This window comes from Oncorhynchus nerka, linkage group LG21, assembly GCF_034236695.1.
Source record: "Oncorhynchus nerka isolate Pitt River linkage group LG21, Oner_Uvic_2.0, whole genome shotgun sequence".
Taxonomy (NCBI): Eukaryota; Metazoa; Chordata; class Actinopteri; order Salmoniformes; family Salmonidae; genus Oncorhynchus; species Oncorhynchus nerka.
The window spans coordinates 27,713,927-27,730,314 of record NC_088416.1 but is presented as its reverse complement, the minus strand read 5'-3'; the positions used below and the strand labels follow the sequence as shown (position 1 = coordinate 27,730,314).

General features: G+C 43.6%; 1 protein-coding gene across 1 annotated transcript; it reads right to left on the bottom strand.

Moving 5' to 3' along the window:
• Positions 1 to 353: 353 nt before the first annotated feature.
• Positions 354 to 6,643, bottom strand: angptl6 (angiopoietin-like 6). Its single transcript, XM_065006501.1, has 7 exons — positions 5,599 to 6,643; positions 4,357 to 4,838; positions 4,017 to 4,157; positions 3,665 to 3,869; positions 2,051 to 2,244; positions 1,406 to 1,676; positions 354 to 1,283 (listed from the first exon to the last, which is right to left on the bottom strand). Exons 2-7 carry the CDS (start codon positions 4,816 to 4,818, stop codon positions 1,099 to 1,101), a joined length of 1,458 nt encoding a protein of 485 aa, XP_064862573.1. The 5' UTR covers positions 4,819 to 4,838; positions 5,599 to 6,643; the 3' UTR covers positions 354 to 1,098.
• Between the last annotated feature and the right edge of the window lie 9,745 nt (positions 6,644 to 16,388).

The window sequence follows — 16,388 nt, the reverse complement described above, 5'->3', positions numbered from 1 at the left end:
TGCCCTGATGCTGAGCAAAGAGGAAACTGCTAAAACGGAAACATGACATCGTGGTTGAAAAAGTACCCAACTGTCATACTTGAGTAAAAGTAAAGGTACCCTTATAGAAAATGTAAAGGTACCCTTGTAGAAAATGTAAAGGTACCCTGATAGAAAATGTAAAGGTACCCTGGTAGAAAATGTAAAGGTACCCTTGTAGAAAATGTAAAGGTACCCTGATAGAAAATGTAAAGGTACCCTTATAGAAAATGACTCAAGTGAAAGTCACCCAGTAAAGTCCTACTTGAGTATAAGTAAAAAAGCATTTGGTTTGAAATATATTTAAGTATCAAAAGTAAAAGTATAAATCATTTCAAATTCCTTTTATTAAGCAAACCAGAAGGCACAATGTTCTTGTTTTTTAATTTAAATGTACAGATAGCCAGGGGCACACTCCAACACGTATGGATTAAAAAAGTACATTCTTTTCTTCAAGAATGTAATAAAGTAAAAGTCATCAAAAATCTAAATAGTAAAGTACAGATACCCCATAAATCGACGTACGTCATACTTTAAAGTATGTTTACTTTAAGTACTTTACACCACTGCATCAAACCACAAAGTCAGTTCTCATAAGCAAAATAAACGGACTCCTAACTCACCTTGTGGTGTGTGTATGTGTGTGTATGTGTGTGTATGCAAGTGTATGTGTGTGTATGTGTGTGAGAGGATAGATAATATCAAAAAGTAATGTTCAAACATTGTTTTGCAATTTTTTATTAAATAAATACATTGCAGTTAGAAACCAATTCCACATGTTGTGTTGGCATGTCAGTCTAACGCTGTCTCATTAACATACCTGTTTAACATATAAGAACTTCATTAACATCCTTCCTTATCCATGACGGAACCATAATATTACCCTGATGCCTGATGGACATGTGTGTTTAACACAGGAGGCTGCTGAGGGGAGGACGGCTCATAATAATGGCTGGAACGGAGTGAATGGAATGGCATCAAACACAAGGAAACCATGTTTGATGTATTTGAAACTATTCCACTCCAGCCATTACCACGAACCCGTCCTCCCCAATTAAGGTGCCACCAATGGGGAGAGGGTTAGGTGGGTTTGATCATCATGGTGACCGTCTTGAGGGAGTAGGAGCCCCCGTGGAACTCTGCCCAGTAAACCCCGTCCTGGTAGCGGCTGCGGTAGTGACCCCCTCGATACCACACGCCGTTTAAGTTGGAGTGGGCACACATGTGGTACCACCAGCCCCCCTTCTGGAAGTGGGCACAGTTCCCTAGTGAGGAAATGGAGAGAGAAACCAACTCATCAAGCCAAACCTGGGTGTTCAAACAGGCAGCCATGAAAATAGGCAGAAATGAAAAGAGAGAGGGTAGTAGAGAGTGAGAGACGATTCACCTGAATAAGCATCCTTATCCTTGTCCAGGGTTGTAAAGGCTTTGTCATTGTGCCAGGACATTGAGTCTCCGGCGTTGCCTTGGTATTCCCCCAGCCTCAGACGGTACCAGTCGCTCTCAGGCTCCAGGCGGAAGCTGTCGTACTCTGCAAACACCTGCCGGCCCTGCCAGTCCTCCATGGCCACCCGAAGCTTGTAGTGGGCCTGCTTGGTCAGCCAGTAGAGGTGCTCCAGACCCAGCCAGTACTCTCCATCCAGGTTCCCAAAGCCTTGCTGTGGTGGAGGGGTACGACAGATAGTTTAGGGTTATGTTCACTGTAGCAATAGTTTTCATGATTTCTGTGGTGTTAAACCGTCCTCAACTGAAGGATACTCTTGAGTCTCTGAGCTGTAATATCAGCTGTTTTTCTGGTTTTATAGCCCACTGTGGTGGTTGCCAATTACAGTAACTATACAGCTCATGTTTCATCACATATAATCAGCTGAAATGAAAGGCAAATGGAGGAGGGGAAAGGATTATGGGTCTTCAGTGCACACACTCACTGTGTGTTTTGTATTTCAATGGTAATAGCACACTGTCTGACGTCATAACAAGCTCTTGAACGCTTCACTTTTAGTGGCTCACTGCACACTGGAGGTGAGAGCACCTTGTACTGCTCCCAGGTCCTGAAGAAGTTGACTGATCCGTCCTGTCTCCTCTGGATGACGGTCCAGCCTCCCTGGGCCTTGGTCTGTTCACACCAGGCCTGCAGAAGCCGGTTGGCGCTCTGTGGACGCAGCAGGTAGATCCCATTGGTGGTCTCGCCCGAGTCCAGCACATGCTGGCAGTCCCTCCAGGGTCCTGAGGGACAGAGATGGTGTAGGTATGTGGCTCACAAAGGCAGTTAGGATTTCGGGAAACATACCTGGGTTCAAATAGTCATAATTGTGCTCGATTGAGCCTGTCTGGTGCAATGGAACTAATGGGAGTCCAGAATGTCCAAACTCCGCCCACCTGCCAGGCTCAACCAACTGCTGGAAATGAGGGAGTGAGTGAGACATGTAATGGGGAGAGTGGTCTGGAATTGTGTTTGTGTTAGAGCCAACAGGGTCACAGATACATGTTTTCTCGCTTTGCTTCAGCTTATCTCTTTACTGCCCGAAGACATTCTTTCACCACACATGTTGTATGTCTTATGTCACACTGGGAGAGATAAGCATACCCCGCAGGAACGGACACAGAAAGCCTGTCCACACAAGGTGGTGTCACCCATCTGAATGCTCTGCCTTGTAATCTTACACATTCCAGTTGTGCGCACACCGTGCATTGTATGGGGGTATCGCCTTGTAATTCAAGGTTACATATCAGTGTCCTAAAGAGGGCTGTGATTAGGGTGTGTGTTTGCTAGGGTGGCTTGATGTGTGTGTGTGTGTGTGTGTGTGTGTGTGTGTGTGTGTGTGTGTGTGTGTGTGTGTGTGTGTGTGTGTGTGTGTGTGTGTGTGTGTGCGTGCGTGCGTGCGTGCGTGCGTGTGTGTGTGTGTGTGTGTACTGCTGGTAAATTAGATTTTTTTTAGATTCAAATATATTTTAATTTGGAATTTATCCTAATCGCTCTTTCTAAAGAGGAGGTGCTGACAAATCCGATTATTGGTGCCAAGTTCTGGATTAGCTACTTTTTATGGTTTATTTCCTAAAAGAGAGGATTATATTTTGGCCCATTTAATTGTTATTTATAACAACTATTATTGATGAATTTGCAAATGTTATATCAAAGTCAAACCTTGTGTGTGTGTTACTCATTAACAAAGCCCCTTCTCTACTCTGATGAGAACAGCTGGCAGTTATTAGACATTGTTTAGTCATTCCCAGAGAGATAAAGTCCTATCAGCGGGTCAGTGAGTCCCCAAGCTTCTGCACAGTGTCTTCTGGAGTGTAAATAACACTGACAAAATACCGACGCTGTTTCAAAACACAAACTCAAGGTCTGAACAGCAAACAATGAAGCATTTGAAGGGCCAAAAGAAAACAGCTTAATGTTGATGATTGTTGTCAGACGTGTCAGTGAAAAACAATATCGAAACAAAGCAGGAACCAATGAGATATGCGATGACTGAAATAGAAACAAGGTGTTATAATGTGTGATAACGCTGCCCGGGAAAGATACATAGTGTTACTCTTTCACACGGTCTTACAAAGACAGACTTTCATTCCTACATAGACAGTGTTGGTTAAGCTGAAAGCGCCGTTGGCAGTTGTAAGCTCTGAGGGTGCCTTAATTTACCTGGGGTCTTAGTGACAGGGAAGCTTATGAAGGGGGCGTCGGTAGGGGTGTCAGCCTTGGTGGTGGGGAGCACCTTTGTCCCCTGCAGGGGTTCTCTCTCCTCCTGTGGCTGTAGTGGAGGGGCGCCCTGGTCTCTCTGAACATCATTAGCCATCTCCTTGGACTCTGAGCTGTCATTCAGGGGCCCACTGGACTGGATACTCATCTGTCCAATACAACATAAATATATAAAGAATTTTGTACAGAGCATTGTGGGTACTGTAGTATGTTATGGTACCACTTTAGCTTCATGAGTCAGGGTCAGTGCTTGAGAACAATGCCAGTGGTTTGATAAATACAGAGCTCCCCCTACCTGTGGAGGTGGGGTAGTGTTCTTGGTGGCCTGGCACAGCTTCTCCAGCCGGGCGATGAGCTGACTCTGGTTGCTCATCATGGAGGTGAGGGCTCCATACTTCTTCTCCAGCTCCCTGTAACTAGTGGAGATCTGCAGCATCTGGGATGTTGGTCCACCATGACCGAGCAACAGACAACGGGCCAATCAGGGATGTATCAAGGTGCTACATGCCTGTCATCAATAGGTAAAGGATACTAAGACGGTAAAGAGCAGTAGTAGAAGCAGGTATACAGTTATATTATTCTAACTTCCCTCCTTATGAACACGGCTGTTCCCACAATGCTCTCTGTCTGATTACCTGTGCGGTGGCGTTGAGCAGTAGGTTCTCGACCCGCCTCTGTTTGACCACCTGGTCCTTCTTGTACATAACCTCGTGCAGCAGCTGGGCGTAGAGCTGGGCGATGCGGGAGTTCATGCTGCCGCTCTCTTTCCGTAGCGCCCGTACCTCCGTAACCAGGGCGCCCTCCTGCTCCAGCTGGCCTCTCAGCTTCTCCAGCTGTTCCTGCTGACGGTTCAACTCCCCCCGCAGAGCCGTTACCTCTGAGTGGTTGGCGGCGCCGGTGGTGGACTCGGTGCTCACGCACAGCGCCCCCTTCAGTTTTTGCTGGGGAACAATGAATGTGTAGGAGCAGCGGCCTGCTTTGAGCTCTGAGGAGCGGGAAAGGCGCTTTTGGGACTCTTCCTTCCGCCCCCCCACCTCAGGCATGACTAGGAGGAGCCCCAGCAACAGAGACAGGCCAATAGTCAGCTGCTTCTCCATCTACCTGTTCAACTGCTCTTCTGTCCATGGACATAAGCAGTGATAGAGATTCATTAGCAGATTTCCCCAATAAAACATGATACTCTATATCTAGAACATGTAGAGATGTATTCATTCAGTAAAAATAGCTTTTCCCCATTTCAAACAACTATAATTGTACACCAACAAGTACATCACAGTCAGACAGTGGCCACACAGATGCAAAATTCCATACAGGCATTTTCAGTGGAAAGCAGAGCATGTAAAAGTGGCACCACAATATCTAAGATGCAGCTCAGACTGTCTCTCAAGCCTTGACAGGCCACCAGATGTTCCCCTGGAAGGTGAAAGTACCCTTAACACTGTCTGCCTGGCTGGAGTTTATTAGCAAGTCAGCACTGGGGTGACAATGGTCAACAAAACCCAGACAGAGTCAACTCACACTTCCATCCCATTGGTCAACACAATCCTTTCAGGGTCAACTCTGGCTACCACCATTGTCAACACCGTAAACACCATTATCACCTCAACATTGACACAACACACTATATTTGCAGGGGTCACTACTCCTCAACCTCAGTGAAACACATTATTGGTACCAACAAGTGTCTGTAAGTAAACTGGAATACCAAAGAAAAAGAATACATCACATGATTGACAAATGGTAGTGTCAGAAGCCCTGTACCATATCGCCAAACATTAACCATTGATCATCTATCATTATAATAGCAGCACTATTCTTATTCAATCTGAAAGGGGATCCTATCTTTGTAACTTTCAAAGTGAGGGAGCATGACTTACCTCAGTCCTGTTCAGAGGTATAGAATCTGTTGGCAAACTCTGTCAGCTGTGTTCCTGTGTGTATCCCAGAATACTGAGCTCCAATGGGTAGAGAATGGACTTCTTTAAAGCATCCTCATCCAGAATCCAGATGTCAGGACTATTGGACCTTTCCTTAGCATTGCCTCAGAATGGTCTACTGCCTCAGAATTGCCTCCAATGAGAAAGTCCACTGCTGTGGCTGTAGCGGCAACCCTTTTTCCTGGTGTGTCTGAGCCTCACAGAGACAGGCAGACCAGAGAGACTGAGCTAGGGTAAGAAATACTCAAGGGAGAAAGATAACTACACACAACACTGATACACAACATATTTTCAGCAGCAAGACCTCCCCCTCACTTCATCCCTGTCACAGGCCCTCTAAACAAAGAGAGACATAATTACAAACTACCCTAATGACAACCCCCCTCTCTCTCCTCCCATCCTCTCAGCTCAGCTGCCTCTGGCCCTCAGTGCAGGAGGCAGGAGCCCTCTCTTTGTCTCGGCCCGTTGCCTCCCTTCAGCCTGCTGTTCTCTCACTGAGGCCTACTCCCAGGCGGTCCATCTGTTTACTGTAGTTCAGCTTGAAAAGGTAGCCTATGAGTAATCAATATCATTTATTGAACCATGCCAAACATAAAACATTAAAAAAAAATACATTGAGGGTTATAATATGGATAAGATGCAGATGAAGGTGAATATCCACCGTTAAGACAAGGAATAATTCTGTTAGTCATCCTGGATAGTCTCTTTCAACTGCTGTGTGCTAGTAGATACGGTACAGACGGCATTTCATCTGAAAAGGACCCATGAGCGCAACATGTGAAGTTCACAGGAACATGTCAAATGTGGTGTCAAATGAAAGTTAAGAGTCTATGGTTTTACAAATTAAGGCATATATACATTTTCCAACCATTTTCATCCTAAAAATGTGGAATAAGCAAAGATTTTCATTTCTGGTCAAACAGATGGAAAATGGGTCTTAGAAATCATCTACAAGAAAAAGTATTAAAATGTTTTAGAAATACATCAAAACAACAATAATGTAAAGACCTCTGCCTACGAATATCAACACTTATATTTTGTTGTTTAGATTACATTCCTTCTGCCTTGTAATTCCCTTACCAAAAACCTCTCATTTCTCTCACTCATGAGGAGGGAGGATAATGAAAGGTCACAGACGTAACAAGTAAAGGTAGACCTACCAATTAGTTACAGTGTTTTTACTGAGATCAAGTTTGTTTATGAATTATTAAGTGATTAAAACTATACCAGGCGGTGTCAGAGGAAGGCCCAAGAAATTATCAAAATCTTCAGCCACCCAAGCCACAGACTGATCTCTCTGCTACCGCACAGCAAACGGTACCGATGCAAGTCAGGAACCACCAGGAGCCTGAAAAGCTTCCACCCCCAACCCATAAGACTTCTAAACAAGACTGCTAAATAGCTAGTCAAATGGCTACCCGGACTACCTGCATTAACCCTTGTTGCACCAACTCTCTTGCACTGACTCTATGCACACACACTAGACTCTACCCACACACTCACATATATTTACACTGACTCTATGCACACACACTAGACTCTACCCACACACTCACATATATTTACACTGACTCTATGCACACACACTAGACTCTACCCACACACTCACATATATTTACACTGACTCTATGCACACACACTAGACTCTACCCACACACTCACATATATTTACACTGACTCTATGCACACACACTAGACTCTACCCACACACTCACATATATTTACACTGACTCTATGCACACACACTAGACTCTACCCACACACTCACATATATTTACACTGACTCTATGCACACACACTAGACTCTACCCACACACTCACATACATTTACACTGACTCTATGCACACACACTAGACTCTACCCACACACTCACATACATTTACACTGACTCTATGCACACACACTAGACTCTACCCACACACTCACATACATTTACACTGACTCTATGCACACACACTAGATTCTATCCACACACTCACATATATTTACACTGACTCTATGCACACACACTAGACTCTACCCACACACTCACATATATTTACACTGACTCTATGCACACACACTAGACTATACCCACACACTCACATATATTTACACTGACTCTATGCACACACACTAGACTCTACCCACACACTCACATATATTTACACTGACTCTATGCACACACACTAGACTCTACCCACACACTCACATACATTTACACTGACTCTATGCACACACACTAGACTCTACCCACACACTCACATACATTTACACTGACTCTATGCACACACACTAGACTCTATCCACACACTCACATATATTTACACTGACTCTATGCACACACACTAGACTCTACCCACACACTCACATATATTTACACTGACTCTATGCACACACACTAGACTCTACCCACACACTCACATATATTTACACTGACTCTATGCACACACACTAGACTCTATCCACACACTCACATATATTTACACTGACTCTATGCACACACACTAGACTCTTCCCACACACTCACATATATTTACACTGACTCTATGCACACACACTTCACTCTACCCACACACTCACATATATTTACACTGACTCTATGCACACACACTAGACTCTACCCACACATTCACATATATTTACACTGACTCTATGCACACACACTAGACTCTACCCACACACTCACATATATTTACACTGACTCTATGCACACACACTAGACTCTACCCACACACTCACATATATTTACACTGACTCTATGCACACACACTAGACTCTACCCACACACTCACATATATTTACACTGACTCTATGCACACACACTAGACTCTACCCACACACTCACATATATTTACACTGACTCTATGCACACACACTAGACTCTACCCACACACTCACATATATTTACACTGACTCTATGCACACACACTAGACTCTACCCACACACTCACATATATTTACACTGACTCTATGCACACACTAGACTTTATCCACACACTCACATATATTTACACTGACTAGTAAAGAAGTAAGTAAAGAAAATAAATAAAACAACAGTAAAAAGACATTTGAAAATAAGAGTAGCAAGGCTATATACACCGGTTAGTCAGGTAGATTGAGGTAGTATGTAGGTATGGTTAAAGTGACTATGCATATATGATGAACAGAGTAGCAGCAGTGTAAAAAGAGGGGTTGGGGGAGGCACACAATGCAAATAGTCCGGGTAACCATTTGGTTACCTGTTCAGAAGTCTTATGGCTTGGGGGTAAAAACAGTTGAGAAGCCTTTTTATCCTAGACTTGGCACTTTGGTACCGCTTGCCATGCGGTAGTAGAGAGAACAGTCTATGTCTGGGGTGGCCTTCCTCTGGCACCGCCTGGTGTAGAGGTCCTGGATGGCAGGCAGCTTTGCCCCAGTGATGTACTGGGCCGTACGCACTACCCTCTGAAGTGCCTTGCGGTCGGAGGCCGAGCAATTACCGTACAAGGCAGTGATGCAACCGTTCAGGATGCTCTCGGTGTTGCAGCTGTAGAACCTTTCGAGGATCTCAGGACCCGTATCTTTTTAGTTTCCTGAGGGGGAATAGGCTTTTACTCATTATATTTATTCTTTATTCACAGTGTATTTATTCCTTGTGTCACTATTTCTATTTTCATCTTTAACTCTGCATTGTTGGAAAAGTAAACATTTCACAGTTAGTCTACACTTGTTGTTTCCGAAGCATGTGACAAATAAAATCTGATTTAATTCTGTTCTGAAATTGGTCATGTAATTACTGAAAAATCTGTAACGGAATTACTGCAATTCAATTGGCTACAACGGGTGATCATAGTTGTCACAAACCACAGTTGGGACCAACCAAATGTGGTCTTCTTTGGGCCAGAGTTCAGTACAGTAATAGCCCATGTGTAGAATACCCAAATCTGGTAAATAAGGAAAAGTAATATTTCTACCTTTATGGTGATATATCCTCTATTCATTTACAGTGGGGCAAAAAACGTATTTAGTCAGCCACCAATTGTGCAAGTTATCCCACTTAAAAATATGAGAGAGGCCTGCAATTTTCATCATAGGTACACTTCAACTATGACAGACAAAATGAGAAAAACAATCCAGAAAATCACATTGTAGGATTTTTAATGAATTTATTTGCAAATTATGGTGGAAAATAAGTATTTGGTCAATAACAAAAGTTTATCTCAATACTTTGTTATATACCCTTTGTTGGCAATGACAGAGGTCAAACGTTTTCTGTAAGTTTTCACAAGGTTTTCACACACTGTTGCTGGTATTTTGGCCCATTCCTCCATGCAGATCTCCTATAGAGCCGTGATGTTTTGGAGCTGTTGCTGGGCAACACGGACTTTCAACTCCCTCCAAAGATTTTCTATGGGATTGAGATCTGGAGACTGGCTAGGCCACTCCAGGACCTTGAAATGCTTCTTACGAAGCCACTCCTTCGTTGCCAGGGCGGTGTGTTTGGGATCATTGTCATGCTGAAAGACCCACCCACGTTTCATCTTCAATGCCCTTGCTGATGGTAGGCTTTGTTACTTTGGTCCCAGCTCTCTGCAGGTCATTCACTAGGTCCCCCCGTGTGGTTCTGGGATTTTTGCTCACCGTTCTTGTAACGGCGTTCTTCGTTTGTAGAAAGAAGAGAGTCGGACCGAAATGCAGCGTGTAGGTTACTCATGTGCTTTAATAAAGGAAATAGCGATACATGAAATAACTGTGAGAATACAAAACAACAAACGGAACGTGAAACTATACAGCCTATCTGGTGAATACACAAAGACAGGTACAATCACCCACGAAATACAACGCGAACTCAAGCTACCTAAATACGGTTCCCAATCAGAGACAAAGAGAAGCACCTGCCTCTCATTGAGAACCGCCTCAGGCAGCCAAACCTATACCACACCCCAATCAGCCGCAATCCCAAATAATACAAACCCCAATACGAAACACAACATATATACCCATGTCACACCCTGGCCTACCCAAACTATAAACAAAACACAAAATATAATGACCAAGGCGTGACAGTTCTTGTGACCATTTTGACCCCACGGGGTGAGATCTTTTGCGTGGAGCCCCAGATCGAGGGAGATTATCAGTGGTCTTGTATGTCTTCCATTTCCAAATAATTGCTCCCACAGTTGATTTCTTCAAACCAAGCTGCTTACCTATTGCAGATTCAGTCTTCCCAGTCTGGTGCAGGTATACAATTTTGTTTCTGGTGTCCTTTGACAGCTCTTTGGTCTTGGCCATAGTGGAGTTTGGAGTGTGACTGTTTGAGGTTGTGGACAGGTGTCTTTTGTACTGATAACAAGTTCAAACAGGTGCCATTTATACAGGTTACAAGTGGAGGACAGAGGAGCCTCTTAAATAAGAAGTTACAGGTCTGTGAGAGCCAGAAATGTTGCTTGTTTGTAGGTGACCAAATACTTATTTTCCACCATAGCTTGCAAATAAATAAATTAAAAATCCTACAATGTGATTATCTGGATTTTTTTTCTCATTTTGTCTGTCATAGTTGAAGTGTACCTATGATGAAAATTACAGGCCTCTCTCATCTTTTTAAGTGGGAGAAGTTGCACAATTGGTGGCTAACTAAATTTTTAGCCCCACTGTATATACATCACCATGAAGATGATCATATTCATATCCATAAAGAGAGTGGTGGAATGAGCAGTAGGCCTACTAGACGGCATCTTAACTGTAAATGTTGCGTTCTTTATCCGACCTTTAGCGACAGTAGTCAATCCAATATTCTCATCAACTTCTTTCCCATTGTTGCCGGCGTCATCGGATTCAAACTCGACATCTTCATCCATCATCCTCGATCTTGGATAGGCATACCCATTAGTATCTACATCACTTTCACTATCGGACTCACTATTGGATGCCATCGCCGAAGCCACACTCTACCTCCTGCCCCAGGAAACATACATGACTTGGTAAAGACTACTTAAATGAGGATGTGCTGTTTGTTTTTCCTGACCTCCCATTCTTTCTGCAGACATCTTTGAATCTTCATTCAGAGCAGATATTTGTTCAAGGAAATTGTTCAAAGTTGTCAGAGTTGTATGGTTTGTTAAACTTGTAATCAATGTTTTCTGTTTGGCATACATTTTCTAGTGAAAAATCTGAGTCAGCTCCTTCCTGCACGTCTCCAACTCAATCATCAAGTTTGCAGATTACACAACAGTAGTAGGCCTGATTACCAACAACGATGAGACAGCCTACACGGAGGAGGTTAGGGCCCTGGCGGAGTGGCGCCAGGAAAATGACCTCTCCCACAATGTCAACAAAATGAAGGAGCTGATCGTGGACTTCAGGAGACAGCAGAGGGAATACGCCCCCATCCACATCGATGGGGACGCAGTGGAGAAGGTGAAAAGCTTTAAGTTCCTCAGCATACACATCACGGACAAACTGAAATTGTCCACCCACACAGACAGTGTGGCGAAGAAGGTGCAACAGCACATCTTCAACCTCAGGAGGCTGAATACATGTGTCTTGGCCCCTAAGACCCTCAAAAACTTTTACAGATGAACCATTGAGAGCATCCTGTCGGGCTATATCACCGCCTGGTATGGCAACTCCACCGTCCGCAACCACAGGGCTCTCCAGTCTCCAGAAGGTGGTGCAGTATGCCCAACGTATCACCGGGGGCACACTGCCTGCCCTCCAGGATATCTACAGTACCCGGTGTCACAGGAAGGCCAAGAAGATCATCAAGAAACTGGCTCTCATGAGGACCGCCATAGAGTTACCAGCCTCAGGAATTGCAGCCCGAATAAATGCTTCACAGAGTTCAAGTAATAGACACATCTCAACATCAACTGTTCAGAGGAGACAGCGTGAATCAGGTCTTCATGGTCGAATTGCTGCAAAGAAACCACTACTAAAGTACACCAATAATAAGAAGAGACTTGCTTTGGCCAAGAAACACGAACAATGGATATTAGACCGGTGGAAATCTGTCCTTTGGTCTGATGAGTCCAAATTGGAAATGTTTGGTTTCAACCGCCGTGTCTTTGTGAGACGCAGAGTAGGTGAACGAATGGTCTCCACATGTTAGACTTGTTGAGTATCTGGTGCATCAGCATTCGTGGGTTCGATTACAGGCTCAAAATGGCCAGAAACAAAGAAATTTCTTCTATTATTGTTCTGAGAAATGAAGGCTATTCCATGCGAGAAATTGCCAAGAAACGGAAGATCTCGTACAACGCTGTGTACTACTCCCTTCACAGAACAGCGCAAACTGGCCCTAACCAGAATAGAAAGAGGAGTGCGAGGCCCCAGTGCACAACTGAGCAAGAGGACAAGTACATTAGAGTGTCTAGTTTGAGAAACAGACACCTCACAAGTCCTCAACTGGCAACTTCATTAAATAGTACCCGCAAAACACCAGTCTCAACGTCAACAGTGAAGAGGCGACTCCGGGATGCTGGCCTTCTAGGCAGAGTTCCTCTGTCCAGTGTCTGTGTTCTTTTGCCGTTCTTAATCTTTTATTTTTATTGGCCAGTCTGAGATATGGCTTTTTCTTTGCAACTATGCCTAGAAGGCCAGTATCCTGGAGTTGCCTCTTCACTGTTGACGTTGAGACTGGTGTTTTGCGGGTACTATTTAATGAAGCTACTAACACAGCGTACCATTGGAACACAGGAGTGATGGTTACTGGTAATGGGCCTCTGTGGGCCTCTGTACACCTATGTAGATATTCCATAAAAACATCTTCCATTTCCAGCTACAGTAGTCATTTACCACATTAACAATGTCTACAATGTATTTCTGATCAATTTGATGTTATTGTAATGGACAAAAAATGTGCTTTTCTTTCAAAAACAAGGACATTTTTAAGTGACCCCAAACTTTGAATGGTAGTGTATAGTGTATGTGTATGCGACCAAGTCACCACTAGAATATATATTTTTATGTTATTGAGTAGGCCTATATCTTTGTTTAATATAATTAATCAAATTATGAATCTAACAATAGAAATCCTTATTATTTTGTAAGAAATGTAAGGTCTTTTTACATGTTGCAATAAAGTTGACTAAAGTAGAAGCTCATCTTTTGTTTGTAGGTATTTTCACTTGGTAATGAGTAATACGTAATATCGAAATTGCTCATAGGTAACTATAAAGTTACACATCACTTTAAAAAGCTCAATCCTGTGTAACAAATAGCAACAACCTTGTACTTATGCAGATATTACAGATATAGTTATACTCTGTGGTGTATTAGTGTGTTTATTGTCCCACTTGGGTAACGATTAGATTGTCAGAATGGGTAACGTACTTTGTAGGTACACCATAATTAAAAGTAAGTACACCTTAAGATACACTTCATTTTAACTGGCTAAATCATGTGTAACACATAGTAATTACATTGTACTTATACAGATATTACATGTACTCTGTGGAGTACTAGTGTGTTCATTTTTTCACTTGGATGGTGCTTCCAGAAGCTTTAAAATTAGGGCCAGGTTGTCAGGATGGGCAACGTACTATATAAGTACACATTAATTACAAGTAAGTACCCCTCAAGATCAGTGGTGGAAAAAGTAGCCAATTGTTATACTTGAGTAAAAGTAAAGATATCTTAATAGAAATGACTCAAGTAAAAGTGAAAGTCAGCCAGTAAAATACTACATGAGTAAAAGTCTAGAAGTATTTGGTTTTAAATATACTTAAGTATCAAAAGTAAAAGTATAAATCATTTCAAATTCCTTATATTAAGCAAACCACACGGCACCATTTTCTTGGTTTTTTTAATGTACGGATAGCCAGGGACACACTCCAACACTCAGACATCTTTACAAATGAAGCATTTGTGTTTAGTAAGTCCGCCTGATCAGAGGCAGTAGGGATAGCCAGGGATGTTATCTTTACAAGTGTGTGAATTGGACTATTTTCCTGTCCTGCTAAGCATTCAAAATGTAATGAGTACTTTTGGGTGTCAGGGAAAATGTATGGAGTAAAAAGTACATTATTTTCTTTAAGAATGTAGTAAAGTAAAAGTCATAAAAATATAAATAGTAAAGTAAAGTACAGATACCACCAGTAGTAGTACTTGAAAGTATTTTTACTTAAGTACTTTACACCCCTGCTAAAGATACACTTCATTTCAACTAGCTAAATCCTGTCTAACACCTAGTAATTGGATTGTGTTATTCTGTTGGTGTACTTGTGGGTTTATCTTCTTACTTGAATGGCAAGGAGATTCAGGTTTTCATAATGGGTAGCGTAAACATGAATTATACATTATTTTTGTATTATAATCTGGGACGACACCCGTATGGTAGACCCCAGTCAGTGAGGTTGATTTATATATAGCTGTCACACCCTGATCTGTTTCACCTGTCTTGTGCTTGTTTCCACCCCCTACCAGGTGTCTCCCATTTGTCCCCATTATCTTCTGTGTATTTATACCTGTGTTTTCTGTTTGTCTGTTGCCAGTTCGTCTTGTCCCATCAAGTCCTTCCAGCATATTCCTGTGCTCTAGTTTTTTCTAGTCTTCCCAGTTCTGGCCGTCCTGTACCTGCCTGCCGTCCTGTACCTGCCTGCCGTCCTGTACCTGCCTGCCGTCCTGTACCTGCCTGCCGTCCTGATCCTGCCTGCCGTCCTGATCCTGCCTGCCGTCCTGATCCTGCCTGCCGTCCTGATCCTGCCTGCTGCCTGCCGTCCTGATCCTGCCTGCCGTCCTGTACCTGCCTGCCGTCCTGATCCTGCCTGCCGTCCTGATCCTGCCTGCCGTCCTGATCCTGCCTGCCGTCCTGATCCTGCCTGCCGTCCTGTACCTGCCTGCCGTCCTGTACCTGCCTGCCGTCCTGTACCTGCCTGCCGTCCTGATCCTGCCTGCCGTCCTGTACCTGCCTGCCGTCCTGATCCTGCCTGCCTGCCGTCCTGATCCTGCCTGCCTGCCGTCCTGATCCTGCCTGCCTGCCGTCCTGATCCTGCCTGCCGTCCTGATCCTGCCTGCCTGCCGTCCTGATCCTGCCTGCCGTCCTGATCCTGCCTGCCGTCCTGATCCTGCCGTCCTGATCCTGCCTGCCGTCCTGATCCTGCCTGCCTGCCGTCCTGTACCTGCCTGCCGTCCTGTGCCTGCCTGCCGTCCTGATCCTGCCTGCCGTCATGTACCTGACTGACTCTGATATGGATTATGACTCTTTGCCTGCCCCTTGTTCTGTAATAAACTCTGATACTCGTACTATCTGCCTCCTGTGTCTGCATCTGGGTCTTAGCCTGAGCCATGATACATAACATGTTTTTATAAACTCAACCAAGTTAACCCAGATGGTACACTTTGGGGGCAAGTGCAAGCAACACCATTGAGTGGAGCAGCTTCTATCTCAATGCCATCAGACTGTTCAATAGCCATCACTAGGTTGCTTCCGCCCGGTTATGTAACCTTGTACCTTAGAGGCTGCTGCCCTATATACTGTACATAGACTTGAAATCACAGGTCACTTTAATAATGGAACACTTGTAGTCACTTTAATTATGTTTACATATTTTTGCTTTACTCCTCTCATATGTATATACTGTATTCTATTCTACTGTATTTTAGTCAATGCCACTCCGACATTGCTCATCCTAATATTTATATATTCCTTAATTCCATTATTTTACATTTACATTTAAGTCATTTAGCAGACGCTCTTATCCAGAGCGACTTACAAATTGGTGCGTTCACCTTAAGACATCCAGTGGAACAGCCACTTTACAATAGTGCA